A 16,854-nucleotide genomic window follows, 5' to 3' on the forward strand; every position below is an offset into this window, starting at 1 on the left:
GGACAAGTCGCCACCTCATCGCAGGGCCAACACAGATAGACAGACAACATTCACACTCACATTCACACACTAGGGATCATTTAGTGTTGCCAATCAACCTATCCCCAGGTGCATGTCTTTGGAGGTGGGAGGGGCCTATCCCCAGGTGCATGTCTTTGGAGGTGGGAGGGGCCTATCCCCAGGTGCATGTCTTTGGAGGTGGGAGGGGCCTATCCCCAGGTGCATGTCTTTGGAGGTGGGAGGGGCCTATCCCCAGGTGCATGTCTTTGGAGGTGGGAGGGGCCTATCCCCATGTGCATGAGTTGACCACATGATGGTGAGTTGACCACATGATGGTGAGTTAACCACATGATGGTGTGTTGACCACATGATGGTGTGTTGACCACATGATGGTGAGTTGACCACATGATGGTGAGTTGATCACATGATGGTGTGTTGACCACATGATGGTGTGTTGACCACATGATGGTGAGTTGACCACATGATGGTGAGTTGACCACATGATGGTGTGTTGACCACATGATGGTGAGTTGACCACATGATGGTGAGTTGACCACATGATGGTGTGTTGACCACATGATGGTGAGTTGACCACAGGATGGTGTGTTGACCACATGATGGTGAGTTGACCACATGATGGTGTGTTGACCACATGATGGTGAGTTAACCACATGATGGTGTGTTGACCACATGATGGTGTGTTGACCACATGATGGTGAGTTGACCACATGATGGTGTGTTGACCACATGATGGTGTGTTGACCACATGATGGTGTGTTGACCACATGATGGTGAGTTGACCACATGATGGTGTGTTGACCACATGATGGTGTGTTGACCACATGATGGTGTGTTGACCACATGATGGTGAGTTGACCACATGATGGTGTCAGGTGTCAGGTTGGCGTGATGAGCGCCCCCTGCCTGTGTGTTTGGTGTCAGGTTGGCCTGTGTAACGTCCTCTCTTTGTGTTTATCTCTACAGATCTGTCCCAACAGCATCGCAGCTAAAGATGGCCGCATCCGAGAGGGGGACCGCATACTGCAGGTACGAGCTGATGCCCGCGCGTGCTGGACCCCTCATGTTTAATACCCCCCCCCCCCCACCACCACCACCACCACCACCACCCCACCCCCCCACCCCCCCACCCCCCGCTGTGAGTGTTAAAAGGACAAGATGGCGCCTGTGGTGGTTTTACTTACACACTCAGCAGTAGCTGCTTTGCTTCTTGAGCAGTACTTCTTGCTGCGCTGTAACTTCACGCCTCTCACACACACACACACACACACACACGCACGCGCACACACACACACACACACACACACACACACACACACACACACGCACATGCACACACACACACACACACACACACACACACACACACACACACACACACACACACACACACACACACACACACACACACACACACTCATTAGACCAGTGCTTTAGTTTCATGCACTGGTTGGCTTCACACATACTGTAAAAAGTAGGAAATAAATGACTTTTATCTCTCAATAGTATTTGTTTACTCTATTCAAATGACCATTTTGTATCTATTATTATATTATACATATTAATATATATATATATAATATATATATATATATATATTATATAATTGTGACACTCAAGCCGTCGTGTGGGTTCCAAGGACCACCAAGCACAGACATTCTGCGAGCAGGTTTAGACTTCTTTATTTTTCAATAAGACAAAGTCTCTTGCGGGTTGCTTTTCATCTCTGCCGCTTTCACTGCTCGCTCCTCGGTTCGCTTTTCAGCTTCCGCGTCGTCTGCGTCTGCCTCTCGCTCTCTTCCGCACTGCATGTGTTGCTGTTCGCTCTCAAACTCCTTCTGCCCCGTCGTTCTCGGCTGCCGCCCTTTTACACACTGAGAGGGGATTACTCAATTGTACCCAGGTGCGCGATCCACGCACCTGATCTTGTTTGCGGCGTCGAACCCGGCGCACCCCGCCTCGCTGCTCGCTCGCCATCCACACCTCCTCGCCCCCATCTTGGAGCGGGCTCCGGTGTGCCCTGCCTCGCTGTCGGACTGCCGGCCCCGCCTCTCCACAATAATACATGTATTATATAATATCTATATCTGTTACGTCTTGGGCGCATGGCTGCGCTGGTCGTGTTCCCTCCGACGCAGAAAACAAGCTGGAGGGGCGTGCAGGTAGGATGAGTTTTAATATTAAACGCAGGACAAAAATACAACACAAAACTCAAACGCTAAACCAGCGTGGAGCAAACAAATCAAATCGTCACCAAGGGTAAAAAGCGAGAATTAGTAGAGTGCGAAAAACTAGAAGTCAAGTAACTGTTGCGTATAGCAAACATTGACCCAGCAACTAGTGCTGGGTGACAGAAACCTATAAAGTGATCAACCAAAACACCTGGTGGGAACACTAATTGCTAAACTAAGACAGGTGAGGAGAATCAGTGCCCATGGAAACTAACAGTAAACAGGGAAAGAGGGTGCACCCAGGAAACAGACTAAACCACAGGAAACTACCAAACATAAATCATGCCATGACCCTGGTAACGGATCATGACACATCATATAATTACATAATATATTATATACATTATATAATTGTTATGTAATATAATATATATATATATATATATATATATATATATATATATATATATACATATATATATATATATATATATATATATCATACGATCTATAATTATTATTATTATTCCGCCGCAAAACGCTGGCACGCTCCACAGCTCAGTGTTCGACCGATCGAACGGTCAAGTAAGAAAACATTCGGCTTGATTGGGAATCATGAGGTCCCCATAACATTTTTTTTTAAATAGCCCAGATTACCCAGAATTCCCGGTTTTCCAGGTCATGTTGTCCATTGAACATAATTGGGCCATTTTTTACTTCTCAACGGATTTATCTGTTCCAACATCCACACACTCCACTCACCTTGGACAATCAAACTACCATTTTCCAAATAAAAAAAAATTCCAGGAATTCCCGGAATTCCCGGTTTTCCAAAGCCCTATTTTCACCTCTCCCTGGAAAGTTTTCACAGTCCACATTTTTCATCCATTTTTGACCATTCCACCTTCAAAACATTCTTCTTAATTGGACAACAAAACTACCATTTTTCTTGTACAAATTCCTGGTTTTCCCAAAATTCTAAGAATTGCAAAATACCCATTTAAATTCAGACTGGGGTGGTGGTTCCTCTCTTTAAGAAGGGAAACCGGAGGGTGTGTTCCAACTATGGTGTGATCACACTCCTCAGCCTTCCCGGTAAGGTCTATTCAGGTGTACTGGAGAGGAGGCTACGCCAGATAGTCCAACTTCGGATTCAGGAGGAGTAGTTTGGTATTCATCCTGGTCGTGGAACTGTGGACCAGTTCTTTACTTTTGGCAGGGTCCTTGAGGGTGCATGGGAGTTTGCCCAACTAGTCTATATGTGTTTTGTGGACTTGGAGAAGGCCTTAGACCGTGTCCCTCGGGAAGTCCTGTGGGGAGTGCTCAGAGAGTGTGGGGTATCGGACTGTCTGATTATGGCGGTCCGCTTCCTGTATGATCAGTGTCAGAGCTTGGTCCGCATTGCCGGCAGTAAGTCGGATCTGTTTCCAGTGAGGGTTGGACTTGGCCAGTACTGACCTTTGTCACCGATTCTGTTCATAACTGATATGGACAGAATGTCTAGGCGCAGTCAGGTTGTTGAGGGAATCCAGGTTGGTGGCTGCAGGATTAGGTCTCTGCTTTTTGATGATGATGTGGTCCTGATGGCTTCATCTGGCCAGGATCTTCAGCTTTCACTGGATTGGTTCGCAGCCGAGTGTGAAGCTACTGGGATGAGAATCAGCACCTCCAAGTCAGAGTCCATGGTTCTTGCCCAGAAAAGGGTGGAGTTCCATCTCCGAGTTGGGGAAGAGCTCTTGCCCCAAGTGGAGGAGTTCAAGTACCTCGGAGTACAAGTGAAGGAAGAGTGGATCGTGAGATCGACAGGCGGACCGGTGCGGCGTCTTCAGTATCAATCTGTTGTGGTGAAGAAGGAGCTGAGCCGGAAGGCAAAGCTCTCAATTCCTCACATATGGTCATAATATTTGGGTTATGACAAAAAGGACAAGATCACAGGTACAAGATCTACGTTCCCATCCTCACCTATGGTCATGATCTTTGGGTTACGACCAAAAGGACAAGATCACGGGTACAAGATCTATGTTCCCATCCTCACCTATGGTCATGACCTTTGGGTTATGACCGAAAGGACAAGATCACGGCTACAAATGAGTTTCTTCCATCAGGTGGCGGGTCTCTCCCTTAGAGATCAGGTGAGAAGATCTGTCATTCGGGAGGAGCTCAGAGTAAATCTGCTGCTCCTCCACATGGAGAGGAGCCAGATGAGGTGGTCGGGGCATCTGGTCAGGATGCCACCTTAACGCCTCCCTGGGGAGGTGTTTAGGGCACCTCTGACCGTTAGGAGGTCAACTTTACCATTTTATTGTCATGACTCTACGTTGTTTCCTTGTGGTAATACTATTTATTTCACATGATATTTCAAATAGAATGTGAACTTATTTTACAGGACCTCATCCTCATCTTTGTGAAGCACATTTTCTTGAAATTGTATGGCACTATTCCCGTAACATTATGATGTTACACTTTGAACATTTTTACTTTCTTCTCATAATTAAAACTACACATTTGTTCTCAATGTCATGATCTATTTTCATAGTTTCACAACTTTCATGGTGACCTCGGGGGCTTGTAATATAATGACTTTACTCCTGGAGCCTCCCATTATATATTTTGATTTCATTCTCCTAACATTACGACTTGAATTAGCATAAAACTCTGTTATTCTCTTTTGACTCTTCAGTGTGGTCCTAATGCTGCTCCATAGAAACATCTTTCTTTCCTTCAAACGCTTGGTGTGTACAGTAATGGTGTTGGGGGAGTGATCCTATTCACAAAAGGGGGCGGGGCGGTTGTTTACGTGTACACTGGCGCCATTATCTACCAGTGACAGCACCATTTGTCTTGCCGGCCACAAGACGGACGCTGGCTGTCATGGGCCAGTTAATTGTGTGCCCACTGTACCTCCACTGTCCCATTCATAATAACCGCCACAGCTTTGAGCTTTTTATTGCATGGCTGCTGACCTATTTTTTTGGTGCGTAAGTACTCTTTGTGCCTCCTGCTAATCCAGTTTGCGTGTCATCTTCTAGATCAATGGTCGGGATGTCCAGGACCGAGAGGAGGCCATGGCTGCGCTCTCCAACGAGGACTGTCGCAGCATTCTACTGCTGGTGGCCAGGCCGGAGATACAGGTGCATCTTGCATTAAAATGACCCTCAATAACTTACAAACAGCAATACTTACAGCAGGGGTCACCAACCTTTTTGAAACCAAGAGCTACTTCTTGGGTAGTGATTAATGCGAAGGGCTACCAGTTTGATACACACTTAAATAAATTGCCAGAAATAGCCAATTTGCTCAATTTACCTTTAACTCTATGTTATTATTAATAATTAATGATATTTACACTTAATTGAACGGTTTAAAAGAGGAGAAAACACGAAAAAAATGACAATTAAATTTTGAAACATAGTTTATCTTCAATTTCGACTCTTTAAAATTCAAAATTCAACCGAAAAAAAGAAGAGAAAAACTAGCTAATTCGAATCTTTTTGAAAAAATTAAGAAAATAATTTATGGAACATCATTAGTAATTTTTCCTGATTAAGATTAAGTTTAGAATTTTGATGACATGTTTTAAATAGGTTAAAATCCAATCTACACTTTGTTAAAATATATAACAAACTGGACCAAGCTATATTTCTAACAAAGACAAATCATTATTTCTTCTAGATTTTCCGGAACAAAAATTTTAAAAGAAATTCAAAAGACTTTGAAATAAGATTTAAATTTGATTCTGCAGATTTTCTCGATTTGCCAGAATAATTTTTTTGAATTTGAATCATAATAAGTTTGAAGAAATATTTCACAAATATTCTTCGTCGAAAAAACAGAAGCTAAAATGAAGAATTAAATTAAAATGTATTTATTATTCTTTACAATAAAAAAAATTTAAAAAATACTTGAACATTGATTTAAATTGTCAGGAAAGAAGAGGAAGGAATTTAAAAGGTAAAAAGGTTTATGTGTTTAAAAATCCTAAAATAATTTTTAAGGTTGTATTTTTTCTCTAAAATTGTCTTTCTGAAAGTTATAAGAAGCAAAGAAAAATGTATTAATAAATATATTTAAACAAGTGAAGACCAAGTCTTTAAAATATTTTCTTGGATTTTCAAATTCTATTTGAGTTTTGTCTCTCTTAGAATTAAAATGTCGAGCAAAGCGAGACCAGCTTGCTAGTAAATAAATACAATTTAAAAAATAGAGGCAGCTCACTGGTTAGTGCTGCTATTTGAGCTATTTTTAGAACAGGCCAGCGGGCTACTCATCTGGTCCTTACGGGCTACCTGGTGCCCGCGGGCACCGCGTTGGTGACCCCTGACTTACAGTATATATAATATACAGAGATGTATTACAAGCAGTGTTGGTAATACTTTTACTGCTAACGAGTAATGTAACTCATTATTTTTAGGTCCGTTACAACGTTGTTAGCGATAGCTTGATGTAACGTGGCACGCTACTTTTGATGTGGTGTGTTGCCGACAACAAGACGGCGAGATAAGTGCAGCAAGTTCAATGCAGGAAATATCTTTTTACTGGTGAAAGCAACAAGCAGTATCGCACTAAAATTAAGATTAAGATTAAAGATTAAAGTACCAATGATTGTCACACACGCAGCAGTGGGCAGCAGCGGCCCCGCGCCCGGGAATCATTTTGGTGATTCAACCCCCAACTCCAACCCTTGATGCTGAGTGCCAAGCAGGGAGGTAATGAACTTGATATCAAACAGGAAGAGGCAACATCACACTGTGACACAGCAGACAACAACATACGCACAAGTACACGTTGGGAATACTGAACAAATCAATGATTGAAGTGACAAACATCCAAACAATACCTCGTTTGTTGACAAGAAGATATGACCGCCATGCAAGTACATTCATTCTCTTTATGAAGCAGAGGTAACACGACCTGGTGAAAAGATTCAAAAGAGCTGGCGTCACTGCTGCTGCTAACTGCTAAAGCTAACAGATACAGCTTTGTTGAAACCCTTGATGATGTCACACATCACTAGGCAACAGGTCCTGCCTTTTAAAAGCACAGACTCCGCACACTGTGCACCTATATTAAACATCTCTCAAATGCATATGCCATATATTTAAAGGTTTTTTTTAAAGTAACGTATAAATTACATTTATTCAAAAGTAATTCCATTAGTACTTCAATTACTTTTTTGGTAAAGTAACGAGTAACTATAATTAATTACATTTTAAAAGTAATTTTCAGCCCTGTGATGAGGTGGCGACTTGTCCAGGGTGTACACCGCCTTCCGCCCGAATGCAGCTGAGATACGCTCCAGCGGCCCCCGCGACCCCGAAAGGGACAAACGATAGAAAAGTAAGATGGCACTGCTCCGTTCGGCTGCCTCTCCACGCTCTCGTCACAAGATTTGCGTATTTTGGTTAATTTGTGTAGTTTTTTTTGGTTCGTTTTACTTCGACCAATGGCACAATTGTTTACGACCGACAGACTCTTCTGGACATAAATTCGAAAACAACTCACCAACTTCAACAAAGCTCGGACTTCTTGAAGCAACTGCCGGCAGAATTGAGAGTCCGTGGCAACGCCAGTAACAACAACAGAGGAGAATGGTGGACACACCACCGATACCGTGGTAGCCGAGAGGGAAAAAAGAACCGCGTCAGAAGACGTGCGAGCCGGACGCCTCTCCCTTCTATCCTGCTCGCCAACGTCCAGTCAATTGAGAACAAGTTGGACGATGTCAGGGCAAAGACTAAGTTCCAGCGGGACATCAGAGACTGTAACGTCTTGTGTTTCACTAAGACCTGGCTCTCACTGGAGGTTCCAGACCACACCATCAGCCTAGAGCCCTTCTTTGTGTACCGGAGCGACAGGAACGAGTCGTCGAGGAAATTGAGAGGCAGAGGCGTGTGTCTTATGGTGAATAAACACTGGTGTGGACCGAGCAGTGTGAAGAAGATAGGGGAACACTGCTCACCGGACCTGGAGTTTTTCATCATCAAATGCCGCCCGTTCTACCTACCAAGGGAGCTAACATCAGTCATACTCATCAGAGTATACATTCCACCCCAGGCCAACGTTGAGACCGCACTTTCAGAGCTCTACGACCAGGTAAATAAACTCCAGACAGCTCATGTTGATGCTGCTATTGTGGTTGCTGGGGACTTTAAAAAGGCCAAACTTAAAACGGTATTACCAACGTTTTACAAACACGTGACCTGTCTACCCGAGGGGATAATATACTGGACCACTGCTACTCGCAGTTCAAATGCAGTTTTAAGTCACAGTCTTTATCAGCCTTCGGTAAAACAGATCACTCCACCATCTTGCTCGTACCAGTGTATAAACAAAGTTTGAAGCGCGCCCCCGTGGTGAGGCGAGAAGTCAAGCGTTGGTCTGTGAACTCAGAGAGCACGCTCCAGGACGCGCTAGATTGTACAGACTGGGGCGTGTTTCGCGAGGGCACAGGCAACATTGACGAATATAGAGACACCGTGCTGGACTTTGTTGGTAAACTGGTCGAGGAAATAGTCCCCACCACCACAGTACGGGTTTTTCCAAATCAGAAACCCTGGGTTGAAGGAGGAGGTTGGAGGCTCTGAAAGCGCGCACCTCAGCCTACTATGGAGGGCGCGTGACCGGCGACATGCACGCGTACAAGGCAGCGTGCTATGACGTCAGGCGCGTAGTGAAGCAGGCAAAGAGACGATACAGGGACAGAGTGGAGTTTCAATTTCAGCAGGCTGACTCCAGACCTGTATGGCAAGGACTCAGAACCATGACAGACTACAAAGGCAGCCCTCCCACGGTGAATGCTGATGTCCCCCTGGCAAATGAGCTAAATACCTTTATGCACCATTTGAGGCTGCAAGTTCAAACAGACTCAGCATTCATGCCGCTGCAAAAGAGGGTATGGCCACTGGCAATGGCGACTCAGCATTCAGGATAACAGAACACGACGTTGTCTGTCTCGCTTTGTAAGTTCTCAACAATTGTAAAAGTGTCTAAAGAAAATATCATATTTTCCAGACTATAAACCGCTACTTTTTTCCCAAGATTTGAAACCTGGGGCTTACACAAAGGTGTGGTCTCCATTATGGTATGGATTAAGCCAGTGATTCCCAAACTGTGGTACGTGGGCTCCATCTAGTGGCACGCCAAAGAATCACTTGATTAAAGTACTGTGTTGTATTTCCCTATAGAGAAACACAGTGTTACTGTTCAAACTGTGTTTAATGTTCCAATTAAATATACTTGCTCAATAAAACGTTTAATACATACTTGGGCCTACTATGCTACTGTCTTTTAGTATTCCTGAGGTAGAGAATCATTGTTATAAGACAACACTGGTAAAGTAAACAATCACTCCTACTCCTTGGGAGTGTGGTTGATCAGATAGTTGAAACATGGGTGATGTTGAATCTTGTGAAGTCTTGGAAGGATCACCTCCATCTAATTTGCTTTTTTTGATCATAGTTGGCTTGTTTATGTGCCTCCACAAAAATGCTGACATCTGCGCTACTGAAGGTAAAAAAACAAACCTGTAATCTTATGGGACCCCTGCCCACCAAGTCGTATCTGTGAATCTAGGTCACATGGTGCCAACGCAGCATTATACTGAGCAGCCAGGACATATTGAATAGGGTTTTTTGTCATCTGTCTCAGTTCCCGTTCTATGGTCACCATCTCACTTTTCTTAGTTGCGCCTCTAAAACGACATTGAAAAAAGAGACAAAGAAAAATCAAAACGAGACAGGACGACAGTTTGGGCTTTGAATTTGACATTTTTTCAGCCGGCTTGCCACTTTCACACTCCAGAGTTTCCCCTTAATGTCATTGAATGTGGCGCGCCGCCGTGGCATTTTTATTATTATTACCGCCGCACTTTGAAAGTAAGGGTTTTTTTTTTACTTGAAAACAAATTCAAGTAATATAATATATTGTAGCACCCAGAAGAAAACACAAAAAGCCCGGCGCTATTTTTTACTTTTATTACCAATCTTATGACAACAAATAACGGCACAATTCCAACAGGTTTTACCTCCCATGAAAACACTTTGGCCTCCTTGAGTTTTCGCTTCCCCGCCAGACACACAACAACACTTCCTCATTCTCCACCAATCACCTTTCAGGCACGGACGGTGTGTTTGTAAACATGGGAAAAGCTGACATCATACCCAAACCACACAAAGATAAAACATTAACATTAGCTGGTCGTTATTGTCATGTCTGTGTTAATCATGTTTTTGTTTTGCTTGGGTTTTGGGCTCTTTTTTTAGTTCCTGGTTGCACTTCCTTGTTTGGTTTGGTTTCCATGGTCACCCATTTGTTTTCACCTGTCTTGTCACGCACCTGTTTCACATCCTCATGTCACGCACCTGTCTCACGTTTTCACTAATCATGTCACCAGTATTTAAGGCCATTGTTGCCAGGCAGTCGGCCTGGCGACATCACTCTGTTCACCTCTGCGCACTTCATGCCTTGTCAAGTAAGTTTTTTCTATTCATGCCACAGTTAGCGACTTTTGTTCATGTCCTTAGTTTTTTGCCCACGTGCAAGTTTTTGTTTCATAGTCAAGTTTGTACCTCCGCCTTGTGCGCGCCTTTAGTTTGTTCTTTTTGTTATAGTAAAAAATAAATATGTCCTTACCTTCAAGCCATGTCCGGTCCAACTTTTATTGCATCTCGGAATATATATATATATATATATATATATATATATATATATATATATATATATATATATATATATATATATATATATATATATATATATATATATCCCATTATTTGGGCATTATTGACAAAAACTTAACCACTGAAAAAAGACTTTGATCACCGAACACTGTGCTACTGAAACCGGATGTAAACAAAACGCACACCATTGTCTGGAGCGTTGTCAGCATGTCTGTGATGTGGCTGTGATTTGTATATATATTGCAGACATACCTGCGGACAGCCATTTACCAAATGTGCAAATATTAAGAGGACAGTGGTGGCTTTTAGGAAGAGAAAGTGAAGCTAGAACAACAGCACCAAACAAGTGTTACATCATGCTAGCTGCAGCCTCTCCAGTCAGGGACATGGAGGGACAGAAGCAGTCTCTACACAACAGTACATTCTATAATAACACCAGAAGAAGATGCTAGATTTGTTGCTAGTTGTTTTTAATTAAAATAAAGTCATTTAAAGTCTGTAAACACTTTAAATAATCTCAAGAGAGTACCTTGTACAAAAAGCGGCAACAATTGAAAATATGACACAACGATAAAAAAATATGTTAACACTAATTAATAAAAACAGGTTTGTTTTAAATGTATGTATACATTTTTTAAGCCTTAAAGAAAATCCTATCATAGCAAATTATGCAAACTACTTAATGACGTCATGGTGACCACGCCCCATGACCACACCCCCACAGGTATCTTGGCAGTTTTGGGGAAACCCTGACTCAGATAACCAAAAATGGTGTGCCGTAAGAAAAGATCCGGTATTTATCCGCCTGTTCCTTGGACACCAAAATGTGAGCTATTGTGGTAACTTTGACCGTCCCGTGTGGCTGCAGAACTATCCACTTCATGCCAACATGATCAGTGCATGGTGGCATCCCACCGTCTCCACAGGCCAAACGTGTGTTGGAAGCCAACTCATCATGGCGCGTTTTTATGTAGGGCCGTTGTAATTGACTCCCCACGTAAAAACTACTGGCACGCTAATGCTGAATAGGCCAGGACTCCTACCTCCGTGCACATGAGCCACCAGATATTGTCTTTGTGATTAAAAGGGCCGCTCGGTAGTAAATGTGAAATCTTCCCACATGCATGGTTGTGGTCCAGGATGGACAGTGTTTGGCCTGACAGGTCAAAGGTGAGAGTGCACAGTTCACGGTGTTGGAGCAGAACTAACGACCTTCTCCGTCCTCAGCTGGAGGAGGCCTGGCTGGACGACGAGCACAGCGACTTCCTGGAGCAGCTGAAAATAGAAATGCTGGAGGAACAGCAGCGTGAGGAAATGGAGTTGGCCGCCTTCCGAGAGGAGCAGGTACGCCAGCAGGTGCCACATTCCATCGCTTTGGGTGACCTAATGACTGACCAGACAAAGAGGAGAACCTCCAGAACATGAAAAACTACAACACACATGTCAGGTTCAAACACTGATGACATCTATTAAACAAGACAAGAAGCAAAGAATCAGAGGCAGAATTCAATTTTGCTCAATTGAGGAGAGACGTGTCAACCTGTAACCTCTTCCAGTGTCACCCACGCTCTGATGAAAAAGGTTTACGTCTCCTCCTTTATTTGGACACTCCCTGTTTACGCGACAACATCTGCTTCCAAAGGAATGGGGAGTATGTAAACAGTCATTGTTTTCGGTCACATTAACACAAAAGAAAAAGATACCTCGGGCTTGGGCTGGTCCTGGCTTCAGCCTGGGCAGGTCTTGGATGACAATAGATAACTCACATCCCGTCTCCTCCCATCGTACACAATGGAATTTTTCCAAGCCTTTGCTTGGTGCAACAAAGACAGCCTCTTGTCTGTTCATTGGGAACTCAGAACGGAAAGTTTTTTGATAATTTACATACAATTTTTCTGACAACACATTTGACCCGTTGCATCATTTTATATAGCCTGCCAACACCTGGAAATAATAACATAATAATTATACAATATAATAATACAAAATAATAACATAGTAATAATAGCACCAATGAAGTATTTATTTTTTCCATTGTAACACAAAAATACTTGAATAATATCCAATAATGCAACAAATATTATCTAAAAACAATTAAATAGTATCCAATAATGCAACAAGTAATATAAAAAAAACTTAAATAATATCCATTAATGCAACAAATATTATGAACAACCTTAAATAATATCCAATAATGCAACAAATATTATAAAAAAAACTTAAATGGTATCCAATAATGCAACAAATATTATAATAACAAATAAATAGTATCCAATAATGTAACAAATATTAGTAAAAAAAACTTAAATAGTTTCCAATTTTGCAACCCATATTATCAAAAAACTTGAATAGTATCTAATAATGCAACAAATATTATGAACAAAAATGAAATTGTATCTAATAATGCAACAAAGATTATAAAAAAAAAACTTGAATAGTATCCAATAATGCAACACATATTAATAAAAAAACCTCCAGTAGTATCTAATGGTTCGACAAATATTATACTATCATACATTCCAAACGTTTCTGGTTGAAATATAAATAAATACTTAAATATCTGCTTGACTCAGGATCTCAAAGTAAGGGTTCTTTCTATCCCCTCCTGCTCCGGCCCGGCTGCACCAAATGATAATATAAATACATTTAATAAAGTCAAATACAAATAAGGCAACAAGAGAAGTATCCTACACTTCTCTTGTGTAAAGTAAATCTGAACAGCCCATATGGGCATCTACATCTACTATATGATCATCTACATCTACTATATGATCATCTACATCTACTATATGATCATCTACATCTACTATATGATCATCTACATCTACTATATGATCTTCTACATCTACTATATGATCATCTACATCTACTATATGGTCATCTACATCTACTATATGATCATCTACATCTACTATATGATCATCTACATCTACTATATGATCATCTACATCTACTATATGATCATCTACATCTACTATATGATCATCTACATCTACTATATGATCATCTACATCTACATCTACTATATGATCATCTACATCTACATCTACTATATGGGCATCTACATCTACTATATGATCATCTACATCTACTATATGATCATCTACATCTACTATATGATCATCTACATCTACAATATGATCATCTACATCTACTATATGATCTTCTACATCTACTATATGATCATCTACATCTACTATATGGTCATCTACATCTACTATATGATCATCTACATCTACTATATGATCATCTACATCTACTATATGATCATCTACATCTACTATATGATCTACATCTACTATATGATCATCTACATCTACTATATGATCATCTACATCTACTATATGATCATCTACATCTACATCTACTATATGATCATCTACATCTACATCTACTATATGGGCATCTACATCTACTATATGGGCATCTACATCTACTATATGATCATCTACATCTACTATATGATCATCTACATCTACTATATGATCATCTACATCTACTATATGATCATCTACATCTACTATATGATCATCTACATCTACTATATGATCATCTACATCTACTATATGATCATCTACATCTACAATATGATCATCTACATCTACTATATGATCATCTACATCTACAATATGATCATCTACATCTACTATATGATCATCTACATCTACAATATGATCATCTACATCTACTATATGATCATCTACATCTACTATATGATCATCTACATCTACAATATGATCATCTACATCTACAATATGATTTGCCTGAGAAGCTGGGCAGGACATTATAAAAAAAATTTTTTAAAAATAAAAAATTTAAAAAAAAGGAAGAAAAAAAAAGAATCTCAAAGTAAGTATTCATCAAATTGTATGCTGTAAAAATGGCAATAGATTTTACATTAAAAACAGCAACCTTAAGATTTTACCGTAAAATAATAGTGGTTGTTTTTCTATTTACAATAATGCTGTCACAACCATCATATATTTAACGATTTTAACATCTACAGATGTATTTATTTTTTTAACAGCGTACACTAAAACAATATAGAACAATCAAATACATGGGAAGTTGTGTAATAATATCACAAGGCATATTGATACTAGCGGCCCTCGTGTGGCCCTCAATAAAAACACGTTTGAAACCCCTGCAGTAGAGGGTCACAAAATTAGATACATGCATAAATCTAATGAGCCATTGTTTTGTAAAAAATAAATAATAATACAAAATAATATACATAATTTAGTTTCTATTGATTGTATTTGTGCATCTGAATTCAATGTAAATGTGAGCCAATGCAGAATATGAAAGATGTGTACTTTGTGTGCATGTGTGTATATACAGGAGTACCTCAACTTACGAGCTCAATTAGTTCTGTGACTGAGCTCTTTACTCAAAACACTTGTATCTCAAATCAACGTCTCCCATTGAAATTAATTTAATCCGTGCTTGACTAAAAAAAACAAACACCGATATAAACATTTTTTTTATTCCTTATTAATATCAACTTGTCAGATTTTTATCATTACATACATGTCATTTGTAGAATAGAATAGAATGCCTTTTATTGTCACTATACACAGATACAATGAGATTAAAAGCAACTCCAGTATCAGTGCGACAGTCTACACATATGCGAAACATAGAAAGAAAAGAAAGACAGATAGTGCAAAAGGAGGGAAGGTGCACCGTCCAGTCCTGAGAACGAATGTGTTGTTTACAGGAATACATATTATACTATATATATATATACAGAAGCATTCAAAGTACAAATTGCACACAGACAGGTGCTAAACTATAAAATCAGTGCCGATGAGAGTTCACTGTGGTTATGGCTTTATCTCTATGTTTACATTTTGATAGAGGGATGTATTTTTTTTAAATTATTTATTTATGTTTTTAAAAAAATGTTTTATCCTCTGTAAAATCCTAAAAAAACAACAACAAAAAAGTGTGTTCTTGTCTCTCATAATGATTGTAAATGATAGGCAAAATGACAACAACAACAAAAAGTGCAGTTCTCCTTTAAGTCTAAGACTAGATCCTACCAACCTAAGTCTATGAGCATGAACTGATGAAGCCTACTGAGGTATTGGCACCAGCCGCTAGACTAGATGTGACCAACCTAAGTCTAAGACTAGATGTGACCAATCTAAGACTAGATGTGACCAATCTAAGTCTAAGAGCATGAACTGATGAAGCCTACCGAGGTATTGGCACCAGCCGCTAGACTAGATGTGACCAATCTAAGTCTAAGACTAGATGTGACCAATCTAAGTCTAAGACTAGATCCTACCAACCTAAGTCTAAGAGCATGAACTGATGAAGCCTACTGAGGTATTGGCGCCAGCCGCTAGACTAGATGTGACCAACCTAAGTCTAAGACTAGATGTGACCAGTCTAAGACTAGATGTGACCAACCTAAGTCTAAGAGCATGAACTGATGAAGCCTACTGAGGTATTGGCACCAGCCGCTAGACTAGATGTGACCAACCTAAGTCTAAGACTAGATGTGACCAGTCTAAGACTAGATGTGACCAACCTAAGTCTAAGACTAGATGTGACCAGTCTAAGACTAGATGTGACCAATCTAAGTCTAAGAGCATGAACTGATGAAGCCTACCGAGGTATTGGCACCAGCTGCTAGACTAGATGTGACCAATCTAAGTCTAAGACTAGATGTGACCAATCTAAGTCTAACACTGGATCCTATCAACCTAAGTCTATGAGCATGAACTGATGAAGCCTACTGAGGTATTGGCACCAGCCGCTAGACTAGATGTGACCAATCTAAGTCTAAGACTAGATGTGACCAATCTAAGTCTAAGAGCATGAACTGATGAAGCCTACCGAGGTATTGGCACCAGCTGCTAGACCAGATGTGACCAATCTAAGTCTAAGACTAGATGTGACCAATCTAAGTCTAAGACTAGATGTGACCAATCTAAGTCTAAGACTAGATGTGACCAATCTAAGTCTAAGACTAGATG

At 40.8% G+C, this 16,854-nt stretch overlaps 1 protein-coding gene across 1 annotated transcript in view; it reads left to right on the forward strand.

Moving 5' to 3' along the window:
- LOC133658054 (PDZ domain-containing RING finger protein 4-like) overlaps positions 1-16,854 on the forward strand; it is a 119,771-nt gene that overhangs the window by 99,855 nt on the left and 3,062 nt on the right. Inside the window, exons 5-7 of the mRNA XM_062059666.1 lie at positions 985-1,047; positions 5,219-5,320; positions 12,095-12,211. Of these exons, the coding sequence (XP_061915650.1) occupies positions 985-1,047; positions 5,219-5,320; positions 12,095-12,211 (282 nt within the window). The remainder of the gene's footprint in view (positions 1-984; positions 1,048-5,218; positions 5,321-12,094; positions 12,212-16,854) is intronic.

The sequence above is a fragment of the Entelurus aequoreus genome, linkage group LG10 (assembly GCF_033978785.1).
Source record: "Entelurus aequoreus isolate RoL-2023_Sb linkage group LG10, RoL_Eaeq_v1.1, whole genome shotgun sequence".
Classification (NCBI taxonomy): domain Eukaryota; kingdom Metazoa; phylum Chordata; class Actinopteri; order Syngnathiformes; family Syngnathidae; genus Entelurus; species Entelurus aequoreus.